The sequence below is a fragment of the Mugil cephalus genome, chromosome 17 (genome assembly GCF_022458985.1).
Source record: "Mugil cephalus isolate CIBA_MC_2020 chromosome 17, CIBA_Mcephalus_1.1, whole genome shotgun sequence".
Lineage (NCBI taxonomy): Eukaryota > Metazoa > Chordata > Actinopteri > Mugiliformes > Mugilidae > Mugil > Mugil cephalus.
The window spans coordinates 24,125,548-24,140,998 of record NC_061786.1 but is presented as its reverse complement, the minus strand read 5'-3'; the positions used below and the strand labels follow the sequence as shown (position 1 = coordinate 24,140,998).

At 49.9% G+C, this 15,451-nt stretch overlaps 1 protein-coding gene across 2 annotated transcripts; it reads right to left on the bottom strand.

The window, feature by feature from the left end:
* Positions 1-1,589: 1,589 nt before the first annotated feature.
* Positions 1,590-15,194, bottom strand: mipol1 (mirror-image polydactyly 1). 2 transcript variants are annotated; one of them, XM_047611149.1, is made up of 9 exons: positions 13,422-13,542; positions 12,242-12,333; positions 8,399-8,450; positions 8,125-8,313; positions 6,901-6,994; positions 6,612-6,717; positions 5,653-5,779; positions 2,014-2,047; positions 1,590-1,914 (listed from the first exon to the last, which is right to left on the bottom strand). In XM_047611149.1, the coding sequence occupies exons 1-9, from the start codon at positions 13,502-13,504 to the stop codon at positions 1,705-1,707; spliced, it is 987 nt and encodes a 328-aa protein (XP_047467105.1). In that variant the 5' UTR covers positions 13,505-13,542; the 3' UTR covers positions 1,590-1,704. The 2 variants fall into 2 exon arrangements, with proteins under 2 accessions (XP_047467105.1, XP_047467106.1); XM_047611150.1 differs by lacking the exon at positions 13,422-13,542 and adding an exon at positions 14,988-15,194 and having other exon boundaries at positions 1,592-1,914.
* Between the last annotated feature and the right edge of the window lie 257 nt (positions 15,195-15,451).

Here is a 15,451-nt window from a genome sequence, read left to right as displayed (position 1 = left end):
ACAGGATGTTACAGGGCGTTACGGGGCGTTACACTACGTAGGTGGGGTTAAATCATAGAGACTTGAGGCTCCTCCCACTCTTCCACCTGGACAGGTGTGTCTCTACATCCACCACATCTTCAGATGGCGACTTCTCCTTCATCCCTTCACTTCTTCATGTCTCCATGGTCCCGTCATCCTCTTGGCCTGACTCCAGTTGCCATGGTTACCGGCTGTGCTGCTGCAGGTCCGTTTCCGTGGCGATGGCTGTCTGTCTGTCAGTCAGTCAGTGAGAGAACAGATGAAGGCGTCTGATCTGATTCCCATCAGGAGGAGGAGTTTCTGAGGCAGCAAGGCATGCTGGGAGCCCCCCCCCCATCACCCTTAGATCCCCCCCCCCCCATCACCCTTAGATCACTCCCCCACCTCTTCCTAAGATCGCCCCCCCATCCTCCATCAGTCTGACTTCTCATCTCTTTTCATTTCCTCAGCCCCCCCCATCCTCCCACAGAGAGAGGTATATGAATCCAGATGAATTGTGGGTAATAAATCCAGCACTCTGCAGGTTTTGGTAATAAACTCTGTGAAGTGAACTTCGATAATAATCAGCCTCCAGAAGAGAGATGGGAACCAATCTGGATTTTCTTCTTCAAACTTTAAACTTTTTAATCAGACGGAGAATCAGCTCAACTTCCTGATTATTGACTGAGAGTTTATCATCGTCTGAACATCACATGACTCCATAGAGACTCCAGGAAAAAACTCATCAGACCAAAGGACTTTAGACCAATCAGAGCACGAGGATCCTGAGACGAAGTGATCTGTGTTTGTTTAGTCATCGTCACACGATGGATCAGAAATACATCAGCAGATCAGTTTCCCCGTTAACCCCCCCACATTATCACCTCACAGATCATTGGCCTCCAGGGTCCCAACCAGGCCTTAACCAGCCCCCCAACCAGCCCCCAACCAGCCCCCCTAACTACGCCTTAACCAGCCCCCCAACCAGCCCCCCAACCAGGCCTTAACCAGCCCCCAACCAGCCCCCCAACCAGGCCTTAACCAGCCCCCCAACCAGCCCCCAACCAGCCCCCAACCAGCCCCCAACTACAGCCCCTACAGCCTACCAGCCCCCCTACACCACCCCCAACCAGCCCCCAACCAGCCCCCCAACCAGGCCTTAACCAGCCCCCAACCAGCCCCCAACCAGCCCCCCAACCAGCCCCCCAACCAGGCCTTAACCAGCCCCCCAACCAGCCCCCCTAACTACGCCTTAACCAGCCCCCTAACTACGTCTTAACCAGCCCCCCAACCAGCCCCCAACCAGCCCCCCTAAACCCCACAGCGCCTAACCAGCCCCCAACCAGCCCCACCCCTAACCAGCCCCCCAACCAGGCCTTAACCAGCCCCCAACCACACCTTAACCAGCCCCCCAACCAGCCCCCCAACCAGCCCCCCAACCACGCCTTAACCAGCCCCCCAACCAGCCCCCAACCAGGCCTTAACCAGCCCCCCAACCAGTCCCCAACTACGCCTTAACCAGTCCCCAACCAGCCCCCAACCAGCCCCCCAACCAGGCCTTAACCAGCCCCCAACCACACCTTAACCAGCCCCCAACCAGCCCCGAAATTCATGGACCTCATCCAGTGTCAGTTTATACGGGGACGTCCTCAGACCAGAGACCAGATCTGACCTGGTTTCAAGTAAACCAGGTCACCTTGGCTCCTAGAGCTGAGCCCGGGTCAGACGGGACCACCTTCTCACCTTGGCCACGGATTCGTCCCTCTCCTCCATCACCGCCTTCATCTCCTGAGCTGTGATGTCCTGCCGTCGTTGCCGTGCCAACCGGAGACGCTGGACCAGAACCGAGCCGAACCGCTGGAGGTCCTGGACCGAGTCAGCACCACAGACGCAGCGAAGCAGTTCGTCCACGTCCTGAGGGTCACAAACATGGAGGTATGAGCAGATCCGGAACCAGGAACCAGGAACCAGGGTGATGGATCAGATCTGAGGAGGAACCAGGTGGTGATGTACCATGTCACAGTCGTCCAGGTCCACATCCTCCGCCCTGAAGACACAGAAAAATGTTTGTGTAGCAGGAGTCTGGGATTCATTCATTCATTCACTCACTGACTCAGACACTTGGTCCCAAAAGTGAAGACACAAATACAACTTTAGTTTTTGGTTGACTTTCACCCATTCTGTAATATCCTGTTTTTTATTAAAATATTAAAAATATCATCTGAGAATCTGCTTCCATTGAATCCATACGAGTGAATTAGTTCTTGGTATAAAGCAGATAATCATCAGTTCATCTTCCTGTTCGTCTGGTTTGATTCATGTAAACTTTTAGTTGAGCTCCAGGCTGCTAACTGCTAAGTGCTAGCTGCTGATTACTGGCTGCTAACTGCTAGGTCGCTAACTCTGTGTCTTCCTAGCTAACCTAGCTAACCTTTAGCCTCTCACTAGTCCTAACAGGAGAAAAATAGTCTTCTGGTGCCAATGTCCATAGAACGGAGTCACATCCACAGACTGAATCCTAGAATCTGATCTATGAGACTGAAGAGAAATAAATAGTAGATCTACTTTAAAACCATTGTTGCTCTTCATCCATGTGGTATTAACCAGGTAAAATGGCTCAGGGGTTGGATTCCTGCTCCATCCAATACTTTAAGTTATTCATTCAGGGAATTTTCTTCATGTTCGTCCTGTAGGAGCAACTCTTTGCTATAAAAATCTTTAGGAATACGGGCCCTGATTGACCTGCTGTGGATTGACTACAGTCAGACTAGTGAAGGAACCAGGTGTGAATCCAGCAGGTAAAGATAAAGATGTTTCGGTTCCTCGACTCGTCCTCCTGCCGCTGACCAAATTAAAGTTGGGCCAGAGCTGAGATGACCTGAGCTGCAGCAGCTGTGCAGTAATTTCCTCCTGAGCTCCCTGAAGTCCGGCTGAAACTGTGGCTGTAATTGTGTGACGGCGGTCCGAGGCGGCGCCGCCGGGCTGGTGGACGTGCAGCTGGTAACTAGCTGATCCTCTGCCTCCACTGGGAAGCTCTTTTCATTTAGCTGCTGCTGTTTTGCTGTAATAAACTGTAATAAGGTGGCCGAGGCGGCTGCGCTCTGCAGGGAACAGCAGGTAATGAAAGACCGGCCGCCTCCAATAAAGCTCCTCTAACACCCTGCTTACAGCCATCCAGCCCGGCTCAGCTCAGCCCGGCTCGGCTCGGCTCGGCTCGCCGTCATTAACACCCCCACACACCCCACACACCTCCACCCACAGGAAGACGCCGCTGGCAGCCATTAGTGGGATCAGCTGATCCAGGAGAGAATAAACCGCAGGAAAGTTTCACATGAATTCATCATCAGCTGAGAAACTTTAACTCAGAACCAGTCCCGACCGGGCCCGGTCTCCATGGCCTCCTCCAGCGCCCCGACCCGCCCACGATTCCTCTTACACTCTACATCCGGTCTCTGAACCATCATCAGGTTCTACATCCGGTCTCTGGACCATCATCAGGTTCTACATCTGGTCTCTGGACCATCATCAGGTTCTACATCTGGTCTCTGAACCATCATCAGGTTCTACATCTGGTCTCTGGACCATCATCAGGTTCTACATCTGGTCTCTGAACCATCATCAGGTCCTACATCTGGTCTCTGGACCATCATCAGGTTCTACATCTGGTCTCTGAACCATCATCAGGTTCTACATCTGGTCTCTGGACCATCATCAGGTTCTACATCTGGTCTCTGGACCATCATCAGGTTCTACATGGACCCTTTAGTCAGATGGATCTTTATCTCTCCTCTGTCTCTACCCGGTCTTAGACAGATGGTCCCTCCATATGAGCTGGTTCTGGTTCTGGGTCTGGAGTTTTTCCTTCATGCTGTTCTGGAGGTTTCAGACCAGATTTTGTCTGGAGAATCCTGATTTGTGTTATTTTTTGTTATTAACGCTATAGAAATGAAACTGAAACAATGAGACTGAACCAGAACTACAAAGACCACCCGATACACACTGGTTCTGGTTCTGATTGGGTCTGGATCAGTTTTAACAGATCCTTCTAACTGAGCCACGTCCAGACTCCTGGTTCTGGGGGGTGTTTGGTTCTGATCCATGTCACCACCACAGAAACTAAACATGCTCATTAATATTCATCATCTTCATCAGGTTTCTGTCACATTCACAAAAAAAAAAAATGTGTTTGAACGTGATCATTTTATCAAATAACCAACCAGTTATTTAATAAACCTGTTAATTAATAAACCTGTTAATTAATAAACCTGTTAATTAATAAACATGTTAATTAATAAACATGTTAATTAATAAACATGTTAATTAACGAACCAGTTAATGAATCCAGAAATGATTATGAAACAAAACGGTGGCAAACTTCAGTTTGGTGAATAAAATGTGGATAAAAAGAAAAACCAACAACAGCTACACACACTTACACACACTAACACACACTTACACACACTTACACACACTAACACACACTTACACACACTAACACACACACACACACACACACTGACACACACACTGACACACACTGACACACACACTGACACACACACTAACACACACACTTACACACACACTAACACACACACTTACACACACTAACACACACTTACACACACTAACACACACTGAACACACACTATCCACATAACACACAACTGACACACACATACACACACACTGGACACCACATGACACACACACCTGACACACACACTAACACACACACTTACACACACACTAAACACACACACTTACACACACTAACACACACTTACACACACTAACACACACACTAACACACACTTACACACACTGACACACACTGACACACACACTGACACACACACTAACACACACACTTACACACACACTAACACACACACTTACACACACTAACACACACTTACACACACTAACACACACACTAACACACACTTACACACACTAACACACACTGACACACACACTGACACACACACTAACACACACACTTACACACACACTAACACACACACTTACACACACTTACACACACTAACACACACACACACACACACACACTTACACACACTAACACACACACTAACACACACACTTACACACACTAACACACACTTACACACACTAACACACACACTGACACACACTGACACACACACTAACACACACACTGACACACACTGACACACACACTGACACACACACTAACACACACACTAACACACACATTAACACACACACTGACACACACACTAACACACACTGACACACACACTGACACGCACACTAACACACACAGACACACACTGAGTCCTGACAGATGGAACATGTTCCTCCATATTCTGTCCCTCATAAAGACGACCGTGGCCTCCAATATCAATTACCCCCTCATCCTGGGGGGTGAGGAGGAGGAGGAGGAGGAGGAGGAGGAGGGGGGGGGGTCTCTAATTAGATTTTCTGGTCTATTTGGCTGCTCCTCGAGGAGAAAGAGCTCATTTCACAGCCGTTAACGAGACTGAGGAGGTTAGAATGAAGAGGAGGAGGAGGAGGAGGAGGAGGAGGAGTTTCTCCTCAGAGGAAATGTTTGTGTATAATAATAATAATAATAATAATAATAATAATAATAATAATAATAATTACTGAGCAGCTTCCTGAAGACGACGAGCCAGAGTCAGAGCCTCATCTCTCTCCTGATTGGCCAACAGCAGACGTGACATCACAGCCTGGTCTCGGTCCTTCTGAGCTGCCAGCACCTCCTCTAACACCACTGAGGAGGAGGAGGAGGAGGAGGAGGAGGAGGAGGAGTCAGTGTTAGTTGTGTGTCAGACGTTCAGAATAAAAAGACGATGAATCTAAATGTCAGTAAGTGAACGAAGAGTTTCAGAACTTTCTGAAGGAGTTTTTCAGCTCATTTATTTGTTGGAACAACGACCTGGTTCCTGTGAGACCTCCAGGGTCCAGGTCTAGTCAGAGACCTCCAGGGTCCAGGTCTAGTCAGAGACCTCCAGGGTCCAGGTCTAGTCAGAAACCTCCAGGGTCCAGGTCTGATCTGAGTCTTTGTCTCTTAAATAAACTAGAACTTAACCTGTGAGAGTCTTTTAATCTGGTTCTAAATCTGGATCATGTCTCCAAGTCTCCAACCATGTGGTCCTGGTTCTGGTCCAGTGGTAGGTAGAGATCCATCAGAGACCAGGTGAGCCCAGACCAGGTGAGCCCAGCCCAGGTGAGGCCCGACCAGGTGAGGCCAGCCCAGGTGTTGCTGTGAGCCGTGTGTGCTGTGTGTGTGGTGAGCTGGTTTGCGGTGCTGGTGTGTGCTGAGTGTCGCTGGTTGTCTGATAATCCGCGTGGATTAAACTGTTTAATATCGACACGCGGCTCTGAATCAACACAGATCTGGTGAAACTCACACAAACACACATTGTTCTGTTAAACCAACAGCTCCTCGTTAACCGCCACCTCGTTACCGCGCTGTTGTTCTAATTACTGTGTGCAGCACAACCAATCAAATATTAGACGAGTCGACGTCGGATCAGAGCTGATTAAGAGGAGAGTAAACTGTTTGATAACCCCCCCCCCCCCCCATCCTCCCCCCTCCTCACCTGCAGCTCTCCCCCAGTCATGGGCCTCCCTCTGCTGCTCCCTCAGCTCCTCCTCCACCTCCCTGCTCTGCAGCTCCTTCTCCTTCTGGACCAGCTGCTCCTGAAGCTGAGACACAGACTCTGGTTCTTTAGAAGCTGGTCCAGACCAGACCAAACCGGACCAGACCAGACGGGACCAGACCAGACTGGACTGGACTGGACTGGACGGGACCAGACAGACTGGACCAGACCAGACCAGACCAGACCAGACCAGACCGGACCGGACCAGACCGGTTCTGTGTGTCGTTACCTTGGCGTTGATCTCTCTCAGAGCGTCCAGCTCCTTCAGCAGCAGGGACGTGTTCTTGTCTCGGTCCAGAGTCAATGGAGAAATGAGACGAGGACTGAGGAGACATAAGGAGAAGCAGCTTTAATTAGTCTCTGATTAATTAGTTTCTAATTAATTAGTCTCTGATTAATTAGTCTCTGATTAGAGGTGGAGCAGGTTCTTCCTGAACATCCAGGCTGCAGCTCAAACCTGGAGCACAGACAATTAGTTTAAAGGGCTCTGATTGGCTGAGAGTTTAAAGGGCTCTGATTGGCTGAGAGTTTAAAGGGCTCTGATTGGCTGAGGAGTGTCCAGGTGATGCAGGTATGGTCCTGGGTCTGACAGCAGCAGATCACGAAGAGAATCTAAAGTATTACTGAGGTAAAAAGGGATAAATGAAGGAGGTGAAGGGGGCGGAGCTCCAGCTTATTGTCGGTTTCTCTTTGTGTGATTGAATAAAGACTCGATGGACGAGGACGAGGTGTGAGGCTGCGTTTCATTCAGTCACCTGTGTGTAGTCAGGTCAGGTGTTGTAACGGGGGGCGGTGGCCTCACATTATCAGCTGAGAGGAGCAGGTTTAATAAGCAGCCTGATGTTCTGCTGTAATTCTCTCATATCACCTTAAAGGTCAGGCTGCTTCTTAGCGTAATAAAGCGAGTAAATAAGACACTGTCTTCTGTAATTGACTGGTTCTGACTCTGTCATCAAGCTGCTGCCTTTACTAGCCGTCTATTTCCGTCTCGCCCTCCAACGCGTCGCTAATCAAATCACATCTAAATTGAATCGCTCACATTTCTCTCAGAGATGCAGCTCAGCCTCTAATTTATTAGAAAACGCATCAAAAGAGACAAAAGAAACAGAAGAAACAGAGAATTAGAATCTAAAGAAAGACCAGAGCTTTAATGAAAGCAATAAACTTTAATAAATGTCAGCGAGGAGCAAAACACCTCCTCCTCCTTTTCATCACCTCCTCCTCACCTCCTCCTCACCTCCTCCTCCTCCTCTTCCTCCTCCTCCTCCTCTTCATCACCTCCTCCTCCTTTTCATCACCTCCTCCTCCTCCTCATCACCTCCTCCTCCTTTTCATCACCTCCTCCTCCTCCTCATCACCTCATCACCTCCTCCTCCTCACCTCCTCCTTCTCCTCCTCCTCACCTCCACCTCATCACCTCCTCCTCATCACCTCCTCCTCCCTGTCTCCTCACCTGTCTCCTCCAGGGACCAGGTGTCCTCTGGATGCTCCGCCCTCGTCTCGAGGAGAGGGACCTCTGCTGGGGGGACGGTCCTCGTCCATCAGTCCCACGCGTCCTGGTGTCCTGGAGGATGGAGGCGAGACAGGAGGAGAGACAGACCTCCTCTGGAGGACGGGGGAGACAGAAGGAGAGACAGACCTCCTGTAAGAAAGGAGAGGTGAGGACAGGTGAGGACAAGTGAGGACAGGTGGGATGAGGACAGGTGAGGACAGGTGTCTCCTCTTACCTGTCAGGTGAAGGTAGACGCTGTCGTAGCTCCACGTTCACTCTGGGATTAGCTGCAAGAGACAACACACTGTTACACACTGTTACACCTGTCCCCCTGTCTCTCTGTCCCCCTGTCTCTGTCCCCCTGTCTCTCTGTCCCCCTGTCTCTCTGTCCTCCTGTGTCTCTCTGTCCCCCTGTCTCTGTCCCCCTGTGTCTCTGTCTCTCTGTCCCCCTGTGTCTCTGTCCCCCTGTCTCTGTCCCCCTGTGTCTCTGTCTCTCTGCCTCCCTGTGTCTCTGTGTCTCTGTCCCCCTGTCTCTCTGTCCTCCTGTGTCTCTCTGTCCCCCTGTCTCTATGTCTCTCTGTCCCCCTGTCCCCCTGTCTCTCTGTCCTCCTGTGTCTCTGTCTCTCTGTCCCCCTGTCTCTATGTCCCCCTGTATTCCTACTGGGGTATGAACAGGTGAGACACCACGTCCTCAGTCTAGACTAATGAGTCAAATGTCCACCAGTGAATCTGTGTTTGTTTATACTGGTCCGGGTGAATCCTTGACTCTGATTGGTTGTGGGGCGTCCATTAAAAAGGGATAATGGACGCCCATAAAGACGTGCCTGTGGACGGGGGACGTTAAATAGTCGCTCAGCCGCTTCTTCTTCAGTTTGTGAAAAACTAATAATTTTTTCACAAACTGAAACTTCTTTGAGGGGGTGAGGGGGTGAGGAGATGAGGGGGGGTGAGGAGGTGAAGGGGTGAAGGGGTGAGGAGATGAGGGGGGGTGAGGAGGTGAAGGGGTGAAGGGGTGAGGGTGAGGGTGGGGGTGGATCGGTGTAAAGGGTCAGTGGAGGACAGAGTTTAATAAAGTTCCAGGATCTTCTAGATTCTTTCTGTGGCTCCAACCAGAGGAAGGAGTTCCACAATAATCCCTCCCCCCAAACAGGCCCCGCCCCCCATGTGTAAATGTCTGGAGGGAGCCGTGGCAACAGGGACCCTCAGGACCCTCAGGACCAGCAGGCGGTCTACTAAAGACCACCTACTGGGGGGGTCACAAACATCTTCAGCCTCTGTCTGCATCCAGCTGTGGTCTCCACTCTCTCATCCCTCAGCGACTACAGGTCCAGACCCTCCACCCACTGTCAGCAAGTGTTCTGAAGGTCTGGACCTGGACCGGGTCATGTACCTAGAGGACCCGTCCACACAGGATGCGGTCTCCACCAGACCCCCTGCAGTCCTGGGTGCTCTATTTCCCCCAGAAACCGGTTCGGAAGATCACTAGACCTGGACGTCCCAGCTCAGTCTGTCCTCAGATCCTGAGCTCCTGGAGAGGAGGACATGAAGACCAGGGGAGGACACGAAGACCAGGGGAGGACATGAAGACCAGAGGAGGACATGAAGACCAGGGGAGGACATGAAGACCAGAGGAAGACATGAAGACCAGGGGAGGACATGAAGACCAGAGGAAGACATGAAGACCAGGGGAGGACATGAAGACCAGAGGAGGACATGAAGACCAGGGGAGGACATGTCCCCCATGTACCGGCCTCACCTTACCCTGGTGGAGCTGGTCCAGTCTTAAGTATCTGCTCTGTCCCTCCCGCAGCACACTGACAGCACCCACCCACCCTGGTTCTGACCCTGGTCCTGGTCCTGGTCCTGGTTCTGACCCTGGTCCTGGTTCTGACCCTGGTTCTGACCCTGGTCCTGGTGTTGGTTATTAAACAGTGAATTACAGTTACAGAATCATTTCTTCACTTTGAAACTTTTCTCATTTCCTGTGGTCCTCCCCCCGTCCTCCCCCGTCCTCCCCCGTCCTCCCCCTGTCTCTGATCTCCTTGTGGACTCAGAGCTAATTGAGCGCGGCGTCTCTCCTTATTATTCATGTACAATTACAGATGTGATAAAGTCTTAAATCCTTCTAAATGACCGTTCATGCCTCGCGCCGCCTTTGAAGTCTCGTCAAAGATGAAGAAATGAGCAGAAAAGAGGCAGAACGCCGAGGCCAATCAGAGGCCTGATGTACGGCAGCCAATCAGAGCCGGAGGGGGGAGGAGGGGGGAGGAGGGGGGGCCGTCTTCTTCATGTAATATAAACTGAAGTCCATTAATTTTTTAAGCTGTATTTAATACATTTGGAGCAGAAAGTTTGGAGCGGAGAGCGTGGGGTGTTCCAGCTGACTGCATGAATATTAATGACGGTGTTATGATGATTAAAGAGCTTCAGCTCAAAGCCAGCACAATCCGCCTCTGATCCTCCTCCTCCTCCTCCTCCTCACCTCCTCCGCCTCCTCCACGCTGCCTCCACACCACCAGACGTGTCCTCAGACGTGTCCTCCTGGTGTCCATCTAAACTTGTCCCTCACATTCCTGCATCAGCTCGTTCAGTTTGTTCAAACAAGGCCTCATCTAACAAAACCCTGGGGGGGGGGGGGGGGGGGGGGGACCACCCAGTCTGCAGATGAAACACTGGTCACATGACGTCTCCACTCATTCACAGTCCATCGTCCTTTGTCTCCTGTCTCCACATTAATCCACTGGCCACAGGGTGCGTTTGATTTATTCTCTCGTCTTAGTTCAGACACTTTAATGAAGACCAGGACCAGGACCAGGACCACGACCAGGACTGGAACCGGGACCTGGACCGGAACCGGGACCTGGACCAGGACCAGGACCAGGACCAGGAGTACCGCAGGTGGAGAACTTATCCTGGTCTCTGGACCAGGTCCGACTCCGTCCTCAGGTCACTCCTGCCATCTGCTGGTCATTCTCCCTTCATGACTTTATTCTGTGTCTAAATGTTAACGTTAAACTCGGATGTGAAGATGAATGAATGAATGAATGAATGAATGAATATTATCTTCCTCCACAAGAAGAAGAACTGAACAAACAAAGACACATATGGGTGAGAGGAGAGGAGAGTAATACTGTTTCATATGAGCGAGAGACGCCAACAGATGATGGATTATCACAGGGTCCTCTGGGGGGGGGGGGGTTAAATTAATTAAAAACTACTGCTGCTGTTTCTTCTTCTTCTTCAGTAACAACCGTCTGAATAAATATCTGGAAACACATTGTTTAAAGAAACAGGAAATAATCTGGACCGAGACGAGCTCGGATCAGGCCGCGGTTGCCGTGGTAACGCTGGTCTCCATCCAGACTCAGCTTCACGTCTGAGTCCAAATATACCAACGTCCTCCAGACACGTTTACTCAGCAGATTACGGAGGACGCCGCGGTGGAGGACACGTCCTCAGAGGACAGAGACACTCGAGACGAAATAACACCAGTCAGAATTTAATCCGGTGATTAACACTCGTCTATTGATTATTATTTAATGATCTTTACAGGGAACGGAGCAGAGGGACGGAGCGCCCCCCAGTGGACAAACACACCCATTACACCCCACTCTGATAACAAGGATGTAAACCACAGGGGTCAAACATACGGCCCACGGGCCACAGGAGGCCCCCAGAGGGTCTGATCCGGGTCTACACAGCAGGAAGACATGAGTCCAGATTAAACTGGTTATTATTCAGACACGGATATTTTATTTAATATAAACATTCTCCTAATTCACTTCTTCTTCTTCTTCTCTACACTAAAACTAATGTTAAAGTCTGGAGTTGTCGTTGTTTACAGGTTATTTTTCTGTTGTGTTACTGGTCTGGTCCCTTTAGATGACCCCCCCCCCCCCGAGCTAAACCATAGACTGTATATAAAGATGGAACAGCTCCTCTACAGTGAAGGCACTGCAGGTAGAGCTCCCCCTGGTGGCCGGCTGTCCAGTCCACGGCGGAGACGTGTTTAGTCCATATTTATAAACGGTTTCTGGGTCTAAACACATGTAAACAGGAAGTAGAGACAAGTTTTTACCTCTGTACATATCCACCAGAGAGTCCCTGAGCTCCTTGCTGTGGGTCCATGAGGACAAACCGGTCTCGCCTGGACTCTCTGATCTGGTTCCTCTGGAAGATAAAACCGGGATCAGATGTGGATCAGGTTTGGATCAGCTCATCACCCGTGTAAAGAGTCTGTCGCACTGAGCCAGCGAATCAGACAGAAAGCACCTGTGTCTGAAGCAGACCAGCCCGACCAGTGCAACGGGTTCAGGTTCCAGTCAGACCGGCCTCAGTCACATGGTCACAGGACGCCTGCAGCTCATTGGCTGTTTAATCTGTTCCACAACGTGAGTCAGGGTCCAGAGCCTGGTCCAGAGCCTGGGCCAGATCCTGATCCAGAGCCTGGTCCAGAGCCTGGTCCAGACCTGGGCCAGATCCTGATCCAGAGCCTGGTCCAGAGCCTGGTCCAGAGCCTGGGCCAGATCCTGATCCAGAGCCTGGTCCAGAGCCTGGTCCAGAGCCTGGGCCAGATCCTGATCCAGAGCCTGGTCCAGACCTGGTCCAGAGCCTGGGCCAGATCCTGATCCAGAGCCTGGTCCAGACCTGGTCCAGATCCTGGTCCAGTATTGACCAACAGTTCGGATTCTCAGCATTAACTCAAAGGAAGTGAAGTGTGAATTTAAGAGGTCAAGTTTATTTTAGTCTCTAGTTTCTGGGTCATTAAGAGCATGAACGCCCTTAATTATGCAGGATTTTAATCCTTAATAAAATTTAAACGAATGAATAAGAAAAACATTCACCCTCCGTACAGTCGTCATGAACAGTGAAATAAACCATTGGGACCAAACCCGTTTATTGAACCAGGCTGTAAACATGTTTAATGATGCTGTAAAGTTGGGCTTTTTTGACATGGGGGTCTATGGAACCAGCCTCTAGCGGCCACTCCATGAACTGCATGTTTTTACACTTCATGGCGCAGACCTGGAAGTTACCGCCTGGTTTCAATGTTCTGGCTGCTTTAGTTCCACCCCAACACAACCCACATGTGCATATCTGTAGTATCCGAGTGTGGGCGGAGTAAAGCACATCCAACATGGCGACCGCAGGCTCCGCCCACTAAAGGCTTCATTTTCGAGGTTCAGAATCCAACAGGTTAACGATAAATTATTAACGATAGATCAACTATAGATTAGCAATAGTTACTTTTGTCTTACTCCAGTTGCTGCTGCAGCTCATTGATCTTCTTCTTGGTTCTTTGTAAAGCGAACTGAACGTCCACCGCTCTGCTGGACGCCATCAACGCTCCTTCAAACCTCCTCCTCCTCCTCCTTAAACCTCCAGCCAGACCTCCTTCACCTACTCCTCCTTCAAACCTCCTCCTTCACCTTCTCCTCCTCCAAACCTCCTCCTTCACCTTCTCCTCCTTCAAACCTCCCCTGACGTCTCCATAGCAACCACCACACTCTACACCACTTCCTGGTCATGTGAGGCAAACTGAGCCGTGATTGGCTGAAGGCCAGAGGCTGCATTTAAATATTAATGAGTTGCCAGGATCAGGTGACGCAGCGGCTGCTCTGATTGGCTGGTTTGAGCCTGAAATAAGACACTGTGGAGACAGAGGTATTGATCAGCTCTGTTTATTGGTCTTAATTATGAATTCATGGTTGAAGACGTCCTCATGTCTCCTGCAGCAGTTTGTCCAGCAGGACCATGTCCACCCGGTGTTTCATCACAAACCGTCCGTTCAGGTGGAACACAGGGATGTCCCACCTGTACCTGTCCCACCACACCCTGTTCTCTGGAAGACTGATGTCCACCTGCTGCAGGACAAACTGGAGGACACACAGAGACACAGTCACCATGACGACCGGCATCCCTTCCTGTAAACATCTGTCAGGAGTCTCACCCTGTGTTTGAACGGCAGCAGCTGTTCTTTAGCTTCATCACACAGAGGACACGGATCCTACAGAGAGACACGGCCACGTAATCGGATTACATATGAGGCTGTAATCTGATTACTGCATTTACCAGTGTGTAACCTGATTATTGACCAGCACATAATCTGGTTATATACCAGCACGTAATCTGATTACATATAAGGACGTAACGTGATTAAACAGGACGTCCAGTGAGTTATTGACCGCTGGTTCTGGGGGCGTTACCTTAGTGAACAGGGTCAGAGTCGGCAACGCTTTGGATGAAAAGGGTCGGAGGATCTGCAGAACTGCAGGTCGACTCTTCACAACAAACATCTGGGAACAAAACACACACTGTTACCAACCAATCAGAGCACAGGGCCACACAAACACGACCAATCAGAGCACAGGGCCACACAAACACGACCAATCAGAGGCCACACAAACACGACCAATCAGAGCACAGGGCCACACAAACACGACCAATCAGAGGCCACACAAACACGACCAATCAGAGCACAGGGCCACACAAACACAACCAATCAGAGGCCACACAAACACGACCAATCAGAGGCCACACAAACACGACCATCCAGTAACAACCAACTAATCAACTAGTCAATCAACTAACCAAACTATAACCTGTTACCCGTTACCTACCCGTTACCTACACGTTACCGGTTAACTACCTCTTAGCATCTGTTAAGTGCTATTTTTTTAGCTACCTGTTAGAGACTTGTTACCTGTTAACTAGCTGTTAGCTACCCATTAACTACATGCTAGCTGCTAGCTACCTGTTGGCTACTAGTCTGTTAGCCGTTCGCGTTACCGGTTCTACGACCATCATCCCGCCTCTAAACTCACCGAGTATCGACGTCCTGTGCCGGTTCCGTTCCGGAGAAAACCCCGCTTCAGTCTTCTGGTTCAGGTTCTTTACGGTTCTGTTTGTTTGGAACGTTTTAAACTAAATTTGGAGCCGAAAGAGAAAAAAAATACACAAACTCAGTCACTTCTTCTTCTACTACTGCTGCTTCTGCCGTTGTTCTTCTTCGGTTGAAATGAGTTGAATGACTGGAGCCCCCTGGCGGACCGGAGGAAACTCTCCCAGGTGGAAATGAAATAGGTTTATTTTTTAATTTATTACTAAATGTTTTTATTATTTTTGTAGTTTTTCTTTCAATACGTAATGTTCTAACAATAGATCGTTTAGTTTGGTCAAACCCCTTTCACGCTTAAGTGAAAATGAATGATATTTCTGTCGAAATGTTCATGTTTGTTTTAATTCACATTCTTAAGACTCTGGATATTGACTCCTGAACACACGGACT